At 42.8% G+C, this 24,018-nt stretch overlaps 1 protein-coding gene across 7 annotated transcripts in view; it reads right to left on the bottom strand.

Annotated features, from left to right (window-relative positions):
• Nucleotides 1-24,018, bottom strand: part of LOC129392938 (zinc finger protein 610) — a 57,705-nt gene that overhangs the window by 18,375 nt on the left and 15,312 nt on the right. For 3 of the 7 annotated variants that reach the window (XM_063600574.1, XM_063600575.1, XM_063600576.1), the window contains exons 4-5: nucleotides 1,406-1,532; nucleotides 224-352 (exon numbers count right to left, since the gene is read on the bottom strand). In XM_063600574.1, the coding sequence (XP_063456644.1) occupies nucleotides 224-352; nucleotides 1,406-1,532 (256 nt within the window). The other 4 variants (XM_008959777.5, XM_008959778.5, XM_055103823.2 and 1 more) reach the window with 3 other exon arrangements.

Raw genomic sequence — 24,018 nt, 5'->3', positions numbered from 1 at the left:
TCAAAGTGTGGTTTTGCAGGGTACAGTGGCTCATGCTTGTAATCCCACCACTTTCGGAAGCAGAGGAAGGAGGATCACTTGAGACCAGGAGTTTGAAGCTATGAGTTAAGCCACGATTGCCACTGACGATTGCCACTCTACGACAGCCTGGGTGACAGAGCAAGACCCTGTTTAAAAAAAAAAAAAATTATGGGGCCTCCACTCTGGCCATCCAAGCTCTTACCTGTGTTCACACCTTTGATGCACTCCCTGCCACCTGGATTGTTTGCTATTTTCACTTCACTCTGCAGATTCCGGGGATCTCTCCTTTGCTCCAACATGGAGATAACACTCAGGTCAGGAAGACAGATTCCTATTTAAAAAAAGAAAGAATATCAAGACTATCCTGGCTAACACGGTGAAACCCCATCTCTACTAAAAAATACAAAAAAAAAAAAAAAAAAAAAAATTAGCCGGGCGTGGTGGCGGGTGCCTGTAGTCCCAGATACTCAGCGTGAAGCTTGCAGTGAGCCAAGATAGCGCCACTGCACTCCAGCCTGGGCGACAGAGCGAGACTCTGTCTCAAAAAAAATAATAATAATAAAAAGAAAGAATAAATGTGTACTGTGGCATCTCCAAAATGCAAGCCCCATGTCTAGGTAGGAGAGAGGATATTATAAATGAATCAAGAATAGTATTTCGCCAGGCACGGTGGCTCACGCCTATAATCTCAGCACTTTGGGAGGCCGAGGTGGGCGGATCACGAGGTCAGGAGTTCAAGACTAGCCTGACCAATATGGTGAAACCCCATTTCCACTAAAAATACAAAAATTAGCCAGGCGTGGTGGCATGTGCCTGTAGTCCCAGCTACTCGGGAGGCTGAGGCAGAATTGCTTGAACCCGGGAGGCGGAGGTTGCATTGAGCTGAGATCCTGCCACTGCACTCCAGCCTGGCAACACAGGGAGACTCTGTCTCAAAAAAAAAAAAAAAAAAAAATAGTATTTCACATGAATTCATCCACTGCCTCCTTCTGAATGCTGAGGGAACATTGTAACATGCAGACATCAAGCTCTCTTACAAGAACTAATGAATGATAAGCACAGGGGTGGGTAACACAGAACTGGATATCTTAAGTCTGTCATAAGGTTTGACGCATACTTAAGCCCTGGTACCACTCAATGATGAATCTCGAAGGGGGCAGAATTCTGAAGAAAGCAGTTATTTTAAGTCCAGAAGGTATTATGGAGCTTATTGTTTCTGAAAAATACAGCATTATAAAGCATTATGGAGGTTTTCATTTCTGAGTCAACAGGGTTTCAATCTCAGTCAAGCAATACAGTGACTCCTAAGATGCTAAGAGGCACACGACAAAATGCAAAAATACACCAGGGCAGATCTTGACTTCTGAAGGGACATTATCCTCACCCAGAAAGACCAGGTTCCTGTAGTTCTCCACCATCACTTCCCTGTATAAAGTCCTCTGAGCAGGGTCCAGACATTTCCACTCCTCCTGAGAGAATTCTATGGCCACATCCCTGAATGTCAAGTGTCCCTAAAATGAAAAACACATTTCACCAACAGGATATCACACAAAATGAGGAGACAGTTGTAAGGACTGACTTGATTGAAGTGGATGTTCTGACAAATCCACGTTAAGGTATTTTTTTAGCTAGTTATATGTTTCTAATTGTGTTTTAATATACTTCTCCATTAGAAGTTATGACATTCTTTTTTTTTTTGAGATTGAGTCTCACTCTGTCGCCCAAGCTGGAGTGCAGTGGCGCGATCTCGGCTCACTGCAACCTCCGCCTCCCAGGTTCACGCCATTCTCCTGCCTCAGCCTCCCGAGTAGCTGGGACTACAGGCGCCCGCCACCACGCCCAGCTAATTTTTTTTTTTTTTTGTATTGTTAGTAGAGATGCGGTTTCACCATGTTACACAGGATGGTCTCGATCTCCTGACTTCGTTATCTGCCCGCCTCGGCCCCCCAAAGTGCTGGGATTACAGGCATGAGCCACTGCGCGCCCAACCTGATATTCTTTAAATTAGTATAGATTTCTAGGCCGGGTGCGGTGGCTCACACCTGTAATCCCAGCACTTTGGGAGGCCAAGGTGGGTGGATCATGAGGTCACGAGATCGAGACCATCCTGGCTAACATGGTGAAGCCCTGTCTCTACTAAAAATACAAAAAAATTAGCCAGGCCTAGTGGCGGGCGCCTGTAGTCCCAGTTACTCGTGAGGCTGAGGCAGGAGAATGGCGTAAACCTGGGAGGCAGAGCTTGCAGTGAGCCGAGATGGTGCCACTGCACTCCAGCCTGGGCAACTGAGCGAGACTCCGTCTCCAAAAAAAAAAAATTAGTAGAGATTTCTAATTTTGTGGACAACATAAGAAATACAAAAAATTAACCCACAGTTATTTCTATAGAAGCGTCAGATACTATATATGTAATTTTTTTTTTAGATGGAGTCTCACTTTATTGCCCAGGCTGGAGTGCAGTGGCACAATCTTGGCTCACTGCAACATCCGCCTCCCAGGTTCAAGTGATTCTTCTGCCTCAGCCTCCCGAGTAGCTGGGACTACAGGCACCCACCACTATGCCCAGCTAATTTTTCTATTTTTAGTAGAGACAGGTTTTCACTATGTTGGTCAGGCTGGTCTTGAACTCCTGACCTCAGCAATCCTCCCGCCTCGGCCTCCCAAAGTGCTGGGATTACAGGCATAAGCCACCTCACCCAGCCAGGATGAAGCTTTTGAACACCTCCCATGTGACAGGCACTTTCTAAATGTTGTACATGTACTAACGGCTATAACAACAAAAGCCCATAAAAGAACAATCTGTTCCCATCCTATTGAAGAGACAACTCTTTCTCAGACATTCTAAGAAACTTGCCCCAGGTGTGAAGGCTAAAAATGGCAGAGTAAGCGCCAGATCCCAGGAGTCTGGGCATTAGAATCAAACTTTAAGAATTAGGCCAGGTGTGGTGGCTCATGCCTGCAATCCCAGCACTTTGAGAGGCCAAGGCAGGTGGATCATTTGAGGTCAGGAGTTGAAGACCAGCCTAGCAAACATGGTGAAACCCCATCTCTACCAAAAATACAAAAATTAGCCAGGCGTACTGGTGGGCACCTGTAATCCCAGCTACTTGGGAGGCAGAGGCAGGACAATCACTTGAACCCGGGAGGCAGAGTTTGCAGTGACCTGAGATGGTGCCACTGCACTCCAGCCTGGGTGACAAAGCGAGACTCCAGCCTGGGTGACAAAGAGAGACTCCATCTCAGAAAAAGAAAAAAAAAAAGATCAAACAATAAAGTAACAGATCAGCATCAAAAGTAAATTGACAGACAATGACCTAATTGAGTATAGTTAAAATAAGTTCCGGGATTTAAAATCAAGAAACTGTCGCACATGTATCCCCATAACAGGTTACTATCCTTACAGCCATAGACTCACTATCATAACAGTGTAGAACAATTTTAAGGTCATGAAAATATATAAGATGTAATTTCAACTGTTAAAAGATATAAGACGTATATAAACTGATGATGCGCCTTTGATAAAAACAATAGACTTGCTCATCTGTGCACTCATCCACACACATCACATGTACACACTTATTCATATACATATATACATTCACACACATATACTCTAGTAAACATATATGTGACACCTGAAAGAGTTGTCTGTCAATAACCTCTTTTTTAGATATTTGTCTTTGTTTGTTTTTTAATGTGTCCAGGTTGCAGTGCAGTGGCTTATTCATTGCACACTACAGCCTTGAATTCCTGGCCTCAAATGACACCCTCTCCGAGTAACTAGAATGACAAGCGTGCACCACTGTGCCTGGCTGTCGTTGTTTTTGCAAATGTGCATTTCAGCATGTTTGCAACAATAAAAATGTATAAACTGTGCTCAATTCACTTTATAAACATTATTTCAAACTATTTCAAAAAGTCAGACCATGTAAAAACATAGAAACGAGAATTCCAATCTCTATTAAATACCCATACTGAAACATATGTTTCAAAAATTGAGATGGGGGTCTCACTATGTTGTCCAGAGTGGTCTCAAACTCCTGTGCTCAAGGAATTCTCCAGCCTGGGCCTCCGGAGAAGATGGAATTCCAGCCCCGGCCCATAAATATTAGGTTGGTGCAAAAGTGATCGCGGTTTGCCATTACTTTTGCACTAACCTAATTTTGTCCACTAAATATTTATTTAGGTGTTAGCAAAAGCCCAATGGAGGCTGAAACATCACAATCAGCAGTAAACATCAGATCGATTTCCTCTCATTTAAGGCACAGAAAAGGGGGCAGGCCTGTGAAAAGAGGGCGAGGCTTGGGGGACCGGAAAGACGTGGATCCATCTCGCGGATGAGAACTTCACGCAGCGCGGGCCGTGTCTAGGGGTCACTGAAGGATTTGAAGCAGGCAAACTCCGCGATAGGAGCTGTCTACATGGCCCTGTGGTGAAAGACCGGGGACAGGACCAGCCTCCGAGCGATTTTAACACTCAGGGAAGCGACCGCCAGACTCTCATTAGAACGTCTGAGTTTAGTCGGGGTGGAGGGAGCGATGCGGGGATTTCAAGGTCTGTGTGACCCCTGAGATGCCGGGTACAGAAGCGCAAGGGGACTCAGCATCCCAGATTTAATCTAAACAAAGGGAAACTCACACGCCGCAGCATGACCGTCACTCCACGTAATCTGCTTCCGGGTCTCCAGGAAACTGCGCGCGCAGCTGAGAGGCGAGGCGAGGCCAGGCCCGGGTGGGATTGGGCGGAGCCTGCGCTTCCCTCCGCCTCGCTCCCAGCTCGTCTCGTTTTGGAGGCTAGACCTGCCGTGGAGACTGGAGGAACTCAGCTATCTGGAAACAGATCGTGCCCCGGCAGAGGGAAAGTCTGTTGATGATTAGATCCAGGAAAATTCCTGCTATTAAAATTAATTTTAAATCGGCTGTAGGGGCGCTCGCATGTGGTCCTAGCTACCCGGATGCTGAGGTGGGAGGATCGCTTGAGCCCATGAGGTGGAGGCTGCAGTGAGCCGAGGTCGCCCCGCTGCACTCCCGCCTGGGCATGAGAGAGAAACCTTGCGCCTAATAAATACATAATCATAAATAACAAATTGGAAATAAATAATTAAAATAAATAAATATAAATGAATAATAAATAAACACTAGTTTCCGGAATTTTAAAGTCCTTGAATTGTTTATGAAGGGGATGCAAATTAAAATATGAAAGGCAAAACCCTGCCAGGGCGGAATGTGCAATTTCCTTTTTTTTTTTTTTTTTTTTGGAGACAGAGTTTCGTTCTTTTGCCCAGGCTGGAGTGAAGTGGCGCGATCTCGGCTCACTGCAACCTCCGCCGCCTGGGTTCAAGCGATTCTCCTGCCTCAGTCTCCCGAGTAGCTGGGATTACAGGCACCCGCCACCACACCGGGCTACTTTTTTGTACTTTTAATAGAGACAGGGTTTCTCCATGTTGGCCAGGCTGGTCTTGAACTCCTGACCTCGTGATCCGCCTGCCTTGGCCTCCCAAAATGTTGGGATTACAGGCGTGAGCCACCGCACCCGGCCAAGTTTTTTTTTTTTTTTTTCATATTTATATTAATCCTAGTGTATACCTGCCATTGTCTTACGGACATACTCAGGTCACAACTTTTTTTTTTTTTTTTTTTTTTTGAGATGGTCTCCCTCTGTCTTTCAGGCTGAAGTGCAAACAGCTCACTGACTGCAGTCTCGACCTCCTGGCATCAAGTGATCCTCCCATCTCAGCCTCCCAAGTAGCTGAGACTACAGGTGCATGCCACTATGCCCAGTCTCATGTCACAAAATTTTGTCTCCAAACAGCACCCTCATTTGTTTGTACCCTAAAGTTTTCACCAGAGCAAAACAGGGAAGAAATGTATTAAACATAGAATTTGGAGGCAATGTAGGAAAAAAATGTAAAAATATATATACATATAAAAAATATAATTTTATTACAATTGAAAATGACCCATAGAATATATTGCATAACACCATAATCTGAAAATGACATATCCACAGTTTTTGGAAAAATGCTCTTCTAGTAAAATTATATTTATCGTATAATAAATATAGATTACAAAATTGTCATTATGTAATATATTACAAAATTGTCATATTGTATAATTAAATATTATGAAACTATATGGTAAGTCACATTTATTATAAACACTTCCGCACAATAATTTTCACTGAACTACTGTAAAAAAACAAAAACAAAAACCTTAGGCAATTTTACTAAACTATATTTCACAAGCATTTTCAACAATCATATTGTGCAATGAGACCTGTATCTGTATCCATAAAAGGAATATAACATATTACCATGAAGAAAATTGGGGGTATTTCCTAACCAAGATGGCAGCAGTTTCCAGAGGAAGCATTCAGTGTTGTACTAGAATTGACTGCATTTTGTGATGTCTGAACACCAGCACCTTTTACACCTCTGCACTCCCTCTTCCTATTCTGCCCATCTGGTCAACTGATAATAAAGCCTCAGTGCTCACTCCTTTGGAACCAACTGGAAGTTCAAACCTAGTGTATACCAGCCATTGTCTTATGGACATACTCAGGTCACAACTTTTTTTTTTTTTTTTTTGAGATGGTCTCCGTCACCCAGGCTGAAGTGCAATAGCACAATCACAGCTCACTGACTGCAGCCTCGACCTCCTGGCATCAAGTGATCCTCCCATCTCAGCCTCCCAAGTAGCTGGGACTACAGGTGCATGCCACCATGCCCAGTCCCATGTCACAAAATTTTGTCTCCAAACAGCACTCTCATTTATTTGTCCCCTAAAGTTTTCACCAGAGCAAAACAGGGAAGAAATGTATTAAACATAGAATTTGGAGGCAATGTAGGAAAAAAATGTAAAAATATATATACATACAAAAAATATAAAAATATACATGCTAGGTGTGAATTGTAACTAACTTTCCAGTATGGGTAGTGGGTATCCCCGCCCCAGCCCTACCCTTTAGCAATCATGACACCCCAAGCCAGTCACCTATCCCAGTTCTCTGAAGCCACTTTTGGACCAGCTGGAAAAGTATACCCTGCTTTCCCCCACAGAGCCTCATTATATAATAAACACTCTCAAACCATATCAGTGTATGGGATCATCATTCTCAAGATCCAGGCCAAACCTTAGGGGGACTTCAAACAAGTTCCAGAAGAGTGGTCAAAAATTCAAATTACCAAAAGAGTTGTGAGGGTGACTATATGAAGTTTCTAGTTAATGTACCAAAACAAAATTCCCTTTCTGTGTGTGACTTAAAAAGAAGATGGGTGAACATTAATATTTTCAAATGATGTCACTGAACACTAGAAGTACAAAAAGAAATTGTGTTACAGTATTTTTGTTTGTTTGTTTTTGAGACGGAGCCTTGCTCTGTCACCAGGCTGGAGTGCAGTGGGGTGATCTCAGCTCACTGCAACCTCTGCCTCTTGGGTTCAAGCGATTCTCCTGCCTCAGCCTCCCAAGTAGCTGGGATTACAGGTGCACACCACCACGCCCAGCTAATTTTTTTTTTGTATTTTTAGTAGAGACAAGGTTTCACCATGTTGGCCAGGATGGTCTCAATCTCCTGACCTCGTGATCCACCCAACTCAGCCTCCCAAAGTGCTGAGATTACAGGCGTGAGCCACCAGGCCCGGCCATGTTACAGTATTTTTGCCCTCAACCCATACTTTATTTCCTAATATTTGTCATATTACTATATATTTTTGCTGCATGAAAATGAAGGTGCACACCATAGTTCTTATTTGGCACACAAGAAAGAGGCATGTAGAAACACAATACAGGGCATACTCTTTAACACTCACACACATTTGAGGGTGTACAAGGCTGAAATTGTACTATTAACAAAGTGATTTTGACTTTACCCACATAAACATCCTACACCAGAGTACAGAGAAACGAACTCAATTACTAAGTGTAATTACTCAAAATCATACTTACTTAAGTATATGCACCCAAAAGCGTATGTTGTTTTATGTCTCACACACATACACACACACACACTTTTCTGGCTGCTTCAACCTTAAAATCCTAATGGGTTATTATTCTCTACTATAAAGTATCCTCCTGAGGTAAGATTAAACAATGCTGGTAGAAAGGATGTAATTCATTCACACTAAGAAAAATTTAAACTAGGCCGGGCGCTGTGGCTCACACCTATAATCCCAGCACTTTGGGAGGCCAAGGCCAGTGGATCACTTGAGGTCAGGAGTTTGAAACCGGCCTGGCCAACGGAGGGAAACCCCGTCTCGACTAAAAATACAAAAATTAGCCGGGCAGTAGTGGCGCATGTCTGTAATCCCAGCTACTCAGGAGGCTGAGGCAGGAGAATTGCTTGAATCCAGGAGACGGAGGTTGCAGTGAGCCAAGATCATGCCACTGCACTCCAGCCTGGGTAATACAGCGAGACTTGGTCTCAAAAAAAAAAAGAAAAAACTAAAAAAAAACTTTAAACTTTATTACTTAAAACATGAGAAGTATGTACATTCTAAATCAAAGAGTTACAAATTACGGTGCCAGCAGTTAAATGTGAATCCTACTCAAGAATATGCTATACTGGTAGTTTTCATTAAATGCTCTACTCTGATATAACTGTTCTCTCTTTATAGATTATTTATATATGTTATTAACTTTACATTTGTAGGGTTTCCTTTCAGTGTGGATCAAGAGATGAGTGATGAGGCTTCAATGCAAACTAAATTCTTTGCCACATTTATGATATTTGTAAGGTTTTTCTCCTGAGTCCTCCAATGTTGTGCTAGGTGTGAATTCTAACTAAAGATTTTGCCACATTCATTCCATCTGTAAGGTACGCAGTGAATTCTCTCCAGCATGAATTTTCCGATGTCGTGAAAGGTGTGGATTTTGATTGAAGACCTTGCCACATGCATTACACTTGTAAGGTCTCTCTCCAGTATGAATTCTCTGATGGTTGGTTAGGTATAATTTGCGCCCAAAGACTTTGTCACATTCATTACATTTGTAAGGTTTCTCTCCAGTATGGATTAGAAGATGGGCCATAAGGCCCGGACGCTTGTGAAATGCTCTTCCACATTCGTTACATTTGTAGGGCTTCTCTGTACTATGAATTATTTGATGCCGTGCAAGGTATGAAAGCAGACTAAAGACCTTGCCACATTCATTACATTTGTAAGGTTTTTCCGCTGTGTGACTTCTCTGATGATTGGTTAGAGAAAATTTGTGCCTGAAGTTCTTGCCACACTCATTACATTTGTAAGGTTTCTCTCCAGTATGGATTACAAGATGGGTAGTAAGTCCTGAACACTCTCTAAAAGCTTTGCCACATTCGTTACATTTGTGAGGCTTCTCTCCAGTATGAATTCTTTGATGTCGTGCAAGGTTTGAATTGCGATTAAACACCTTGTCACATTCACTACATTTGTAAGGCTTCTGTCCAGTATGAATTCTCCAATGTTCTACAAGGTGTGAATTGCGACTGAAGACCTTGCCACATTCAGTACATTTGTAAGGTTTCTCTGCAGTATGGATTACTTGATGGTTAGTAAGGCTTGCAGGGACTCTAAAAACTTCACCATCTTCACTACATTCGTAAGATTTTCCTCTAATGTATGCTTTCTCTTCTTGTGGGAGTAATGGGAAATCAATAAGATCATTTCTATATTTATTAAAAATGTGTGTTGTGAAACTAGAAGAAATTTTTTGAAGTGGTGAAACTGAGGAACGATGGTTTGTAAACTTTTCAACTTGATTACTTCTGTAAATTTTCCTTCCGGCTTGAAACAGCTGCAATTCAGACATATGTGGCTCAAGGGTTAATCCAAGTTGATTTTTAATAGGCTTGTTTTCTGCATTGCTTCCCAATACACAGCTCCTCCCTAGAAAAGAAGAAAGAGTAGAACATGAACCCATGATTCTGGCATGTTTACAGTCTGGTGGAGGGACTAGAATCAGCCTCACCCAACTCAGACACTGGAAGACGTATCGGCATACTTTGCATGTCACATTGTCAGAGCTGAAAACACAAGGGGGTGACGTGATGCATTGGAGCAGTGGGGAATCTGCAGGACTCGGGAGGATTATGGGTGACTTTGAGAAAGATTAAGGGCAGAAAAATAGAACAGAAACTGAAAGCTTCTCAGAAAAAGCGGGGATGAGCCTCTTAGAGAAAATAAGACATTTAAGAGCAGTCGTATAGACATTAGCAATAGTATAATATATGCATAAAGCTAGGAGAGACACAATCCCAGGAGTGAGGTGTTCCCACACCCTTTACAACAGGCTAATTGGGAAAGGTCTCCCTGTCACACCTGTCACAATTCTTATTTTTTTTTTTTGAGATGGAGTCTCTCTCTGTTGCCCCAGGCTGGAGTGCAGTGGCACCACCTCAGCTCACTGCAACCTCCGCAAGCAATTCCCCTGCATCAGCCTCCCAAGTAGCTGGAACTACAGGTGCACACCACCACGTTCGTCTAATTTTTTCGTATTTTTAGTAGAGACGGGGTTTCACCATGTTGGCCAGACTGGTCTCAAACTCCCAACCTCAGGCAATCTGCCTGCCTTGGTCTCCCAAAGTGTTGAGATTACAGGCGTGAGCCACTGTGCCCAGCCTATCATTAAACATCTTAAAGCAAACTTGCAGGCTAGAAGGCAGTAAGATGATGATATGTTGAAAGTGCTTAAAGAAAAAAAAAATATGGCTGGGTGCAGTGGCTCATACCTGTAATCCTACCACTTTGGGAGGCTGAGGTGGATTGATGACCTGAGGTCAGAAGTTCAAGACCAGCCTGGCCAACATGGTGAAACCTCGTCTCTGCTAAAAACACAAAAATTAGCTGGCTGTGCTGGCACATGCCTGTAATCCCAGCTACTTGGGAGGCTGAGGCAGGAGAATCACTTGAACCTGGCATGGGGGAAGGCAGGGCGTGGAGGTTGCAGTGAGCCAAGATCGCGCCACAGCACTCTAGCCTGGGCGACAGAGCGAGACTCCTTCTCAAACAAACAAACAAAAAACCAAGAATACTATATTCAGCAAAACTTGCTTGCAAAAATAAAGGAGAAATTTAGACGTTCCTGAATAAAGAAGAGCTGAGGAAGGTAATTAGTACCTTGGAACTGTCTGACAAGAAATGCTAAAGGGAATCCTTCAAAAGGAAATAAAAGGACCCCAGACAGTACTTCTAACCCAAATGAAAATATAAAGTTCTCCATTAAAGGTCAATAAATGATCAAATATGGAAACATAGTATCCTGAGAGTGACACTGTATGAGAAAAAAATTAAAAAAGAAAACAAAAAAACATGCATTATTGTACTTTTCATTTGTAATTTGGCTTTTCTTTCCTAGCATTTCAAAGGCAAAATTATTTGAAAAGCGCTAAAATGTGTTAATGGGAATATTACATACATAGAAGGAATTTCTAGCACAATAACAAATAGCACAGCTATAATGTAAGGCTTTCGGTACATAATCAAGGTTAAGCTGTTAACATTTTAAAATAATGTTTTATTGTTACAATGTTTTATGTAACTTCAATCTTAACCACGAGAGGAAAATCTACAAACATACACCAGAGGAGATGAGAAGGGGATCAAAGCATGTCACAATTAAAAAACCAACAAAATACAAAAGCAGGCAGTAAGGGAAAAATGAAGGACAAAAAAATCTACAAGATGTTACAAAATCTACAGCTAATATGTGACAAGATGGCACTATTAAGGCCTTCTCTATGAGTATGTGAAATACAAATGATTTCCCATTGGAATCAGAACAAAACAGGATCCAACTAAATCCTATCCACGACAGACTCCCTTTAACTCTAAAGACATAAATTGGCTGAAACTGAAAGGATGGAAAAGGATATTCCATGCAAATAGTAACCAGCAGAGCGCAGATGTGTCTATATTAAAATCAAAGAGAACAGACGTTTACTCAATAACCAGTATAAGAAAGAAAAGTTATTATACAATGATGAAGGGTTCAATTCGCCAAGAAGATATAACAACTATAAATATATAGGCACCAAATATCACAGCCCCTAAGTATAGGATGGAAACATTCACGAAATTCAAAGGAGAAACAGATAGCTCCACAATATAGTAGTAGACTTCAATACTTCATTTTCAAAAATGGATAGAACAAGGTGACCAGGCAGGGTGGCTCATACCTGTAATCCCAGCACTTTGGGAGGCTGAGGCAGGAGGATCACTTGAGGCCAGGAGTTTCATACCAGCCTGGCCAACATGGCGAAAGCCCCATCTCTACTAAAACTACAAAAATTAGCTGGATGCGGTGGTGCATTCTAGTAATCCTAGCTACTCAGGTGGCTGAGGCATAAGAATCGCTTGAACCTGGGAGGTGGAGGTTGCAGTGAGCTGAGATCACACCATTGCCCTCCAGCCTGGGTAGGCAACAGGGTGAGACTATGTCTCAAAAAAAAAAAAAAAAAAAGGGATAGAACCAAAGAGAAGGGGGTTCTGTCTCTCGGCTTTGGAGCCCCCCTCACTCTGTCTCTGTACAGGGGAGCTTCTTCTTTCTTTCTTTCCCCTTCTTTCTTGCCTATTAAACTCCCTGCTCCTTAAAACTAAAAACTAAAAATAAATAAATAAAAATCAAAGAGAAGAAGAAGAAAACAGGACTCAAACATCACTATAGCCTCATTAGATATGACAGACGTATACACAACACATCACCTAAAAACAGCAGAATACAAATTTTTCGGAACTGCCCATGGAACAGTTTCCAGGATGGACTTCATGTTATGACACAAAACAAACTTTTAAACATTTAGAAGTCTACAAAGTATTGATTCCCATTATAATGTAATAAAACAAAATTAACAGAAAGAAATGTAAAACCCACAGATATGTCCAAATGAAACAACACATCTAAAAAACCAATAGGTCAAAAAAGAAACCACAAACTGATTTTTAAAATATCTTGATAGAAAAGGAAAGGAAAACAGAACACACCAGAACTTATAAAATGCAACAAAAATGTGTGCTTACATTAAAAATAAACAAATGGCCAGGCATGATGCCTCACATCTATAATCCCAGCACTTGGGAGTTTGAGGCATGAGGAGTACTTCAAGCCAGGAGTTGCAGACCAGCACAGGCAACAATACAAGACACCATCTCTACAAAATTTATTTATTCATTTATTTTTGAGATGGAGTCTCACTTTGTCGCCGGGCTGGAGTGCAGTGGTGCAATCTCGGCTCACTGCAACCTCCGCCTCCCGGGTTCAACTGATTCTCCTGCCTCAGCCTCCCCAGTGGCTGGGACTACAGGCGTGTGCCACCATGCCCAGCTAACTTTTGTATTTTTAGTAGAGATGGGGTTTTACCATGTTGGTCAGACTGGTCTTGAACTCCTGACCTCAGGTGATCCACCCGCCTCGGCCTCCCAAAGTGCTGGGATTACAGGCGTAATCCCATAGTGTGATTCCCACAGGCGTGAGCCATAGTGCTGGCTTATTTATTTTTTAGTTAGCAAGGCACAGTGCCATGCACCTGTAGTCCTAGCTACTCAGGAGGCTGAGATAAGAGAATTACCTTAGCCTAGGAGTTTGTGGTCGAAGTGAGCTATGATCGCACTACTGCACTCCAATGTGGGAGACAGAGTGAGACCTCATCACTAAAATAAATAAAGTTACATGTAAACAATCTAACTTTATACTTCAATGAAGTATTAAAACAACCAAACTAAATAGAAAGGTAGCAGAAAGAAAAAATTAAGATTAGAAAACAAAGAAAACAGAATAGAGAAGCACTAAAGTCATGAAACTGCAAGCTCATCCTTTGAATGGTAAGAAAATGGACAGATGGGCATAGTGTTTCACGCCTGTAATCCTAGCACTTTGGGAGGGCAAGGCGGGAGGATCACTTGAGCTCAGGAGTTCGAGATCAGCCTGAGCAACATAATGAGACCTCTGTCTCTTTTGAAAAAAAAATTTTTTTAATTAAAATAAATTTTAAAAAGATTGACAAACCCTTAGCTAGATAAACAAACAACAAAACAAAAATGAAGCGTGAGCCTCAAATAAGTAAACTTAGAAATGGAATAGAGGACATTACAAATAAAACTGAATTGTAGAAAATGAGATTGTGGCCAGGCGCACTGGTCACGCCTGTAATCCCAGCACTTTGGGAGGCCGAGGGGAGTGGATCTCCTGAGGTCAGGAGTTCAAGACCAGCTTGGCCATGGTGAAACCCCATCTCTACTAAAAATACAAAAAATTAGCCAGGCCTGGTGGTGCACGCCTGTAATCCCAGCTACTCAGGAGGCTGAGGCAGGAGAATCGCTGCAACCTGGGAGGCGGAGGTTGCAGTGAGCCGAGATCGCGCCAGTGCACTCCAGCCTGGGCAACAAGAGCAAGACTCTGTCTCGGAAAAAAAAAAAAAAAGAAAATGAGATTGTACAACTGTGTCCCAACAATGGATGAATTTCTAGATACACACTGCTCACCAAGACTTACTCATGAAGAAGTAGAAACACTAAGACGAGTAACAAATAAGGAGATTGAATTAGTTATCAAATAACTACTAACAAAAACAAGTAATGAACCAGATGACTTCACTGTAAAACTCTATCAAATACTGAAAAAGGATTTAACACCAACACTCTTACAAATGTTCCATGTGATGGACAAAACACTCCCTCACTCATTCAATGAGGCTAGTGTCACCTTGACAGAAAAGGCACACAAAGGCTCTAAGAAAACTACAGAGCAATATTCCTCATCAATCTAATGCAAATATCCACAACAAAATGCTAGCAAGCAAGTTCAGCAGTATATTAAAATGGACCACACACTATGATCATGTGAAAGTCACTCCTGGAATGCAAGGATGTTGCAACTTAGGAACATCGATCCCTGCAATACTCCACAAAAACAGAATAAAAACAAAAACCCACTTGATAGGCTCATCGGATGCAGAAAAAACATTTGAAAAACATCAACAACTACTGATGATAGTAACACTCTACACATTAGGAATACGAGGAATCTACTTTACATACAGAAGCCTTATATAAAAAGCCAAAAGGTAACATCATACTCAGTGTTGAAATAATGAAGGCTTTTCCTTCATAATTAGGAAAAAATAAAAAGAAAGCCCATGTTGCATTATTTCTATTGAGAATATAGCTGTCCCTTGGTGTCCAGGGAAGACTGGTTCCAGGAACCCCTGTGTGGTGTTATGGTATACATATATATTTGTTTTCATCTGCAGTTCCGGGCTCATAACTCCCATAGCCTTTGCTACAGTCTTCTGTTATAGTGTTGGGTATGGTAGGCCCCAGGGCAGAACTCAGGAAACAGAACCTCTCCAACCTTTTCCTGCCCTCCATTCACCTGCCTCAAGGCAGAACTCTAATCTCCCATCTTTCTGATTATAGGTCTGAAGACCTCCCGAGAGAGGGTCCTGCTTTACGTCTGGGGGAAAGAATGCTGACATAATAAGGTTTCTATAAAAATCTAAGAGGACAGCATTTAGAGAGCTTCCAGATGGCTGAACACATGGAGCTTCCTGGATGCTGGTCGCAGGGAGGGCACAGAAGCTCCACACCCCTTCCCCCATACCTTGCCCTACAGGTCTCTTCATCTGTATCCTTTTCAATAGCCTTTATAATAAACTGGCAAATGTAAGTAAGTGTTTCTGTGAGTTCTGTGAGACAATCCAGAAACTTTATTGAGCCCAAAGAGGGGCCACAGAAACCACAATTGGAAGCTAGTTGGTCAGAAGTTCTGGAGGCCCAGACTCGTAACCGGTGGGAAATGGGGGAAGTCTTTGACACTGAGCCCTCAACCTGTGGGATCTGACACTATCTCCAGGTATAGTGTCAGAACTGAACTGTAGGAAACCCAGCTCTTGTCCGTTGCTTGGTGTGTGGGAAAAAACTCCTATACCGTCGGTCACGGAAGTCTTATTCTGTCTTGACAGATTGTTGTGGTGGTGTGAGAGCAGAGGAAAAACATGGTTTGAGAGTTTTTCTTAAAACACTCTCAGATATCAAAATCTGTGGATGCCTAAGTTCCTTACTGCAGGCCTTCCATACCTGTGGTTTCTATATCTGCAGATTCAACTAACCATGGATTGAAAATAGTCTGCCCTATATATCCATGGGATCCACATGTGCAGATTCAATGACCTGTGGATTTCTGATCTGCAATTTTGTGGAATCTGTAGATGCAAAACCTCCAAATATGGAGGGAATAAGCTTAACAAGGACAGGAAAAATTTGTACACAGAAATCTACAAAAAATTGCTGAAACAAAGTAGAGAAGACACACACAAATGTAAAAATAGCCCATATTTATGGATTGTAAGTCTTAAGGTTAAGATGTCAATAGCCAAAGAGATCTACAGATTCAGTGAACTCTTTAGCAAAATCCCAATGAAGTTTTCTTCATAAATAAACTCATCCTAAAATTAATATGAAATCACACATGGGCCTCAATAGCAAAACAAACTTGAAAGAAAGAAAGCTGGAGGTGTTACACTGCATGATTACAAAGCTTATTACTAAGCTACCTTCATCAAAATAGAACTGTACTGCCATGAAGGCAGACATATAAGCCAATGGACTGGAACAGACAGGCCAGAAACAAACCCTCAAATATTTGGTCAAATGATGTTCAGTAAGGCTGCCAAGACCATGTAATGAGAAAGGACAGTCTCTTTATCAAATAGTGCTGAGGAAACTGGATATCCACAAGAAAGGAATGAAGTTGAACTCTTATTACACCGTTTGCAAAAATTATCTGAAAGTCAATTCATGACCTAAAACTAAGACCTAAAACCATAAAACTCCTAGAAAAAATCAGGTGGAAAGCTTCATAACGTTGGATTCAATAATGCTTCCCTGGATAGAACACTGATAACACAAGAAAGAAGGTAAAAATACATAAAATGCACTACCACAAGACCTACAACTATTGTGGATGGAAGAAAACAATTACCAGAGTGAAAAGGAAACCTACCATATGTGAGAAAATATTTGCAGATCATACCTCTGATAAGATTTTATATATCTAAAATACATAAAACTCCTACAAATCAGAAAACCAGTAACCTGATTAACAAATAGAAAAAGGAGGCCAGGCGCAGTGGCTCACGCCTATAATCCCAGCACTTTTGGAGGCTGAGGTGGGTGGATCACGAGGTCAGGAGATCAAGACCATCCTGATGAACATGGTAAAACCTCATCTCTACTAAAAACACAAAAATTAGCTGGGCATGGTGGCTCACGCCTGTAGTTGTAGCTACTCAGGAGGCTGAGGCAGGAGAATCGCTTGAACCCGGGAGGCGGAGGTTGCAGTGAGCCAAGATCGTGCCACCACACTCCAGCCCGGCGACAGAGTGGGACTCCGTCTCAAAAAAAGAAAGCAAAAGAAGCATTCTTTGTTCCTAAAAAAATATGGAAATTTCTTTATATGCTACAAAATGCATGAACCTGAAAGACACTCTGGTAAGTGAAATAAGCCAGTCATACAAAGACAAAAAGACAAATAATGAAGTTATATCATGTAACTTCATTATATAATAAAGCTTCTATAAAAACCCAAAAGGACTGGGTTCAGGGAGCTTCTGGACAGCTGAACACTCCGAGGCTGACAGGAAGGTGAGCAGGAACTCACACACATGCCAGGAGGGTGGCACAAGCCAACTCCAGGACACAGAAGCTCTTGTGCTGGGGACCCTTCCAGACCTGGCCCTATGTTCTTTCCATCTGTTAATTTATCCTTCTCTATCTATTTGGAATAAGGTCTTGCTCTGTGTCAGCCAGGCTGCAGTGCAGTGGCGCGATCACAGCTCACTGCAGCCTTAAACTCCTGGGCTCGAGCAGTCCTCTTGAGTAGCTGGGACTACAAGGTGTGTACTACCATGCCTGGCTAATTTTTTAATTTTTTTTTTTTTTTGAGATGGAGGCTCGCTCTGTCTCCCAGGCTGGCGTGCAGTGGCGCCATCTCCGCTCACTGCAAGCTCCACCTCCCGGGTTCAGGCCATTCTCCGGGCTCAGCCTCCCAAGTAGCTGGGACTACAGGTGTCTGCAACCACGCCCAGCTAATTTTTTGTATTTTTAGTAAAGACGGGGTTTCACCGTGTTAGCCAGGATGATCTCGATCTCCTGACCTCGTGATCCGCCCGCCTGGGCCTCCCAAAGTGCTGGGATTACAGGCGTGAGCCACCGCACCCGGCCAATTTTTTAATTTTTTGTAGAGATAACGTCTCATTATGTTGCTGGTCTCAAACTCCTGGGATCAAGTAATGCGCCCACCTCAGCCTCCAAAAATTCTTGGGTTACAGATATGAGGCACCATGCCGGGCCCGGATCCTTTAAAATACGCTGTGGAATAAACCCTGTAAATGTTAAGTATGTATTACCATGAGATCTGTGAACCACTCTAGCAAATTAATCAAACCCAAAGAGGGAGCCATGGGAACCCCAACTTTTGAAGCCAGTTGGTCAAAAGTTCCAGAGGCCTGGACTTATGACCCGTGTCTGAAAGGGGGCAGTATTGGAGACTGAGCCCTCAACCTGTGGGATGTGACACGCTCTCCAGGTACACAGCATCAGAATAGAATTCAAGGGCACCCAGCAAGAAGCCACTGCAGAACTGATTGCTTATTGGTGGAAGTAAAACTCACATTTGGTGACATAAGTTGTCTGTGTTTATTGTTGTGTGGTGCAAGACCAGACAGAGGAAGATATGGTTTGAGTTTTGCCCCTCAGTCTTAAATAACAAATTACGGCAAGTCGATGTAATGGTATTTCTGAGATTAAGATGGCAACAATTTTAAAACAGCATATTCTTAAGATATAAAAAATTTCCATATTATACACTGTAATAAATTTAATTGGCAAAAGTGTTGTTCAATAGTAGCTACTAAGTCAGGTACAACAAAGGAAAACAAATATTTAAACTCCTATTCAAAAATTTCTGGAGTGTCAGTTTTAGAGAATCTCCTGCTGAGGCATACCCTGTGCATTAAAAAAAACCACACTCAAAAATATATAAATCAATGGCCATTCCCTGATACTACAGCCCTACAGATACAAAATAATAAACACAAAGAGTATTATATGAAATATGGAACTGCTGACTAAATATACAAAAACCAAGTTAATTTATAATACATGGAAAGGTACAAGATGAAAGTAACAGTAGTTTGAACAAATGATGGTAGTGTTAAAACCAGAAGCATCTGGTTGCTATTTTGTGCCATGTTCCCCATGGGGACCTAGGGATCGAATACAGGGTCTTTCTGTTGACTATCTGCCCCACTCAGCTGAGTAAGCATCTCAGAAGAGCCACCTACTCCCCTGTGACACACACCAGTAAAGTGTGGATGAAGCACAACTGAAGAATGGCTGAGGGGCCTTGTGGAATAAGAAGAAATGCATACATTGGTCTCTTCCCCGGTTCCTGACACAGAGCTCTGAAGACCTTGAGATGTCCTGGGTGGTACGAGTGTGATCTGCTCTAATGAGGCAACCTTTGTGGGTTCCTTGGATGGGGCTGATTACCAGAAAGACCAGGCCATACTCAGAAGCATGAAACTGTCAGCCCCACCCACTAGCTTCTAGGAGAGGGGCTGGAGATTGAGTTAATATCAATCACGCCTACGTGATGAAGCCGCTCGTGAACTATGGGGTCACAAGAGGTTCCAAATGCTGAAGACACACAGGCGCCTGGAGGGTGGCACACCCAGTGAATCTTCCCACGTGCCTCGCCCTGTGAATCTCCTCATCTGGCTGTCCATCTGTATCCTTAGAAACATCCTGCATCGTGAACCAGTGGACCTAACGAAGTGTCTCACTGAGTTCTGTGAGCCACCCGAGCAAAGTAATCAACCCAAGAAGGGAGTCGAGGGAACCCAGCTTACAGCTGTGTTGGTCAGACAGAAAGGTGACAACCTACTACTAACAAATGGTGGCTGAGGTGGGCGACAGGCTTGGGAACCCAACGCTTAGCCTGTGGGATCTGATTCTAACTCCAGGTAGACAGTGTTAGAAATGAATTATAGAAAACCCAGTAAAGATCCAGTGAAAAATTCCTGATGGGGAGAAATCCCCACACATTTTGGTGACCAGAAGTGAAATGCTCTGTGCTGAGTGGCATGTGAGAATAGGAAAATCACTGGCTTCTTCCCATCCAAATAGACCTGAACAGGCAGAGGGGGCTGGAGGCACCTGTAGTTTCCAGGGCCCAGATGCAAAAAAGAGTAGCTCATGTTTTCCCATTTCCTGATTACATCTTCCCAGTACAGGAAATGGGGTGGACCATGAATAGGTCAAGGGGGCAGGTCTATGAAGACCTCAGCTTTGGCCTATGGGGACAGAAACTGAGCATCAGATGGAATCAAGTACAGAAAGAAAAGACCACAGGAGAAAGACACCCCTGGCAACAATGCTCCCTGTGTTCTTCAGAATCATGGAACAAAAGTTCACAGAAGCCACATGACAGGGTGCTGTCCATCAGGATAAAGACTTTGCTTTTGTCTCTGGGTGGCAACACCACTCGAGGGTGAAAAAGATGAAACTATTATGCATTTATAGAGCGGAGTGACAAGAGAGAGCAAAGAAATATTTCCATTCAGAATGCCTAGGATTTAAACTTTTCTTTTCTCACAGAACTCTCCCACCTTTGGAGAGTTTCCCACACACTCTTTAACTGTTAGTATGGGCTGGGTGTGGTGGCTCACATCTGTAATCCCAGGACTTTGGGAGGCTGAGGTAGATCACTTGAGGCAGATCACTTGAGGTCAGGAGTTTGAGACCCGCCTGTCCAACACGGTGAAACTCCGTCTCTACTAAAAACACAAAAATTAGCTGGGTGTGGTGACACATGCCTGTAATCCCAGCTATTGGGGAGGCTGAGGCACGAGAATCACTTGAACCTGGGAGGCAGAAGTTGCAGTGAGCTGAGATCACACCACTGCACTCCAGCCTGGGCAACAGAGCGAGACAAAAAAAAAAAAAAAAAAAGTATGGCTTTGCAAGGTGCAGTGGCTGTAATCTACAACTTTGGGAGGCCAAGGCAGGAGGATTGCTTGAGTCCAGGAGTTTGAGGCTGCTGTGAGCTATGATTGCCACTGCACTACAGCCTGGGTGATAGTGGAACACCCTGGCTCAAAAATAAAAAAATAAAAACTATGGCCTCCACACTGCCCATCAGAGCTCTTACCTGTGTTCACGCTTCTGACACATTCCCTTCCATCTGTATTTTTTACTATTTTAACTTGACTTTGCAGAATCAAGGGCTCTCTCCTTTGCTTCAACATGGAAATAATACTTAGGTCAGGAAGACAGATTCCTGTTAATAAAAAGAAAGAAACAAGATGTGCTGGGGCATTTCCAAAACCCAAGCCCTGTGTTTAGGTAAGAGAGGGGATATCGCAAATGGATCAAGAATAATATTTCACAAGTTCACCCACAGACTGGCTCCTTCTGAATGCTTAGGTAATATGCAATATGTAGACACTGAGATCTCTTCCAAGAACTACTGACTTGTAAGCACAGGGGAGAAAACAGAGAACTGGTTATCCGGTGCCACCCAATGATGTATTATGAAGGGGGCAGTACATCTGAAGAAAGGACGCATTTCAAATCCAGAGAGCATAATAGAGCTTTTCATTTCTGAGTCAACAAGGTTTCTACCTCAATTAAGCAATTTAGGGGCTCCCAAGAGGCATGCAAGAGAAAATGCAAAGATAGATTAGAGCAGATCCTGGCTTCTGGAGGGAAGTCATCCTCACCCAGAAAGACCAGGTTCCTGTAGTTCTCCAACATCACGTCCCTGTATAAAGCCCTCTGTCCAGGGTCCAGGGATTTCCACTCCTCCTGAGAGAATTCGATGGCCACGTCCGTGAATGTCAAGTGTCCCTAAAATGAGGACCACATTGTTTACAACACTAAAAATGTATAAATTGTACTCAATTTAGTTGATAAACATTTTTGAATATTAAGCTATTAAAAATGACAGATCATTAAAAAACATAGAAACTTCAATTCCAATCTCTAGTAAATGTTCACATTAAAAAATATGTAGTATTTTTAAAAATTCAGATGGGGTTTTACTAGGTTGCCCAGAAAGATCTCAAACTCCTGGGTTCAAGGGAAGAGTTTAATCCTGCCCCAGCCTCCCAAGAAGATGGGATTATAGGCATGCACCACTAACCCTGGCCTATAAATACACTTTTGTCCATTAAAATTTACATATGTAGGTATTAGCAAAAGCCCAATGGAGTTTATTGATTTATTTCATTAATAAAACAGTGATACATGATACAAAATTTAAGAATATTATACACTAATTTAACAAATAGGCTGGGCGCAGTGGCTCACGTCTGTAACTCCAGCACTTCGGGAGGCCGAGGCGGATGGATCACCTGAGGTCAGGAGTTTGAGACGAGCCTGGCCAACATGGTGAAACCCTGTCTCTACTAAAAATACAAAAAATTAGCCAGGCATGGTGGCGGGCGCCTGTAATCCCAGCTACTTAGGAGGCTGAGGCAGGAGAATTGCTTGAACCTGGGAGGCAGAGGTTGCAGTGAGCCGAGATCGCACCACTGCACTCCAGCCTGGGCGACAAGAGCAAGACTCCGTCTCAAAAAATAAACAAACAAATAAAGGTCATAGAAAATATCTCAGCAGGACATACCTTAAGAAATTACTAGATAATTAATACTCAGGCCAAGAATGAAATTGGAAAACAAACAAACAAAAAAAACATGATATTAAACAAGAACATCTCATAAAACATCATAATCAACAGTAAACGTGGGATGCATTTCCTCTAATTTAAGGCCAGAAACAGGGCACTGGTCTGTGCTGTAGCCAATTACCACTGCACAGGATGCCTGAGCAGGGACCAGAAGCAGAGGAAAAAAACAGGAAAAAAAAAGTGGGGGTAGGAGGCAGGAAAAAGCAGGATCTGTTAGAACTAACGAATGACAGGATTGTAACCATAACAAAGAATGCCATTTAGGTGTATTAACTAATACGAATATATTGAAAACAAGTTTTGGCCGGGTGCGGTGACTCACACATGTAATCACAGCACTTTGGGAGGCCAAGATGGGCGGATCACCTGAGGTGGGGAGTTCGAGACCAGCCTGATCAACACAGAGAAATCCCGTCTCTACTAAAAATACAAAATTAGCCAGGTGTGGTGGCACATGCCTGTAATCCCAGCTACTCAGGAGGCTGAGGCAGGAGAATTGCTTGAACCTGGGAGACAGAGGTTGCAGTGAGCCGAGATCACGCCATTGCACTCCAGCCTGGGCAACAAGAGTGAAACACTCCATCTCAAAAAAAATAAAAAAAGAAAACAAGTTTCCTTCTTCAGCAGCACTAATTATAAATGACACACACACACAAGAAACATCCTACCTCTCCCTCAGCAAATACACACATGGCCCCTAACTAAAAGACACTCCAGACCTGTGTAAGAAATTCGCAACTCTACTAAAAGAGTAATGTCAGCAAGACACAGGAATGCGAAGCCACAGACCTTTCTGTCCCCCTGGAGACAAAAATTAAACAATACACAGACCAATTGGCTTTGTGAGAAATCCAGAAGGTCCTTAGCAAGTTCCTGCACCCCAAAGAAGCACCAAGTCAACCTGCTGGGAGCCCAGTGGGAAAATGCATGAACACGTTAGCCTGAGCCCCTGCTCAGGCACGACGCGCCATCATCCAGAGGAAACCACAAACTCCAGATTTCTCCTGAGGGACAACGTTCTGTCTTGGTTGAACAGAAGCACTGAAGTAACAGGGCCCCAGATCAGGAAGCCACTGAGAACAAAGGCATCAGCATAAATCAGAGCCCGCAGTTACTAGGTGGCGGTGCGGACCCCAGCTTCCTATGGCCTCACACAGGCTGCAGAGCAGGTGCAGAAAGGGAAGCTCCTGAGCAGAACCTGGCCACCCTCTTCAGTGAGGAGGTGACAAGCAAAGTCCAGAGAGGATGCATCCTAGACAAAGCTCAGGACCTCCAGAGACTC

Source organism: Pan paniscus, chromosome 20 (genome assembly GCF_029289425.2).
Source record: "Pan paniscus chromosome 20, NHGRI_mPanPan1-v2.0_pri, whole genome shotgun sequence".
Classification (NCBI taxonomy): domain Eukaryota; kingdom Metazoa; phylum Chordata; class Mammalia; order Primates; family Hominidae; genus Pan; species Pan paniscus.
Note: the sequence above shows the minus strand (reverse complement) of the source record. Positions and strands in the feature narration are given on the sequence as shown.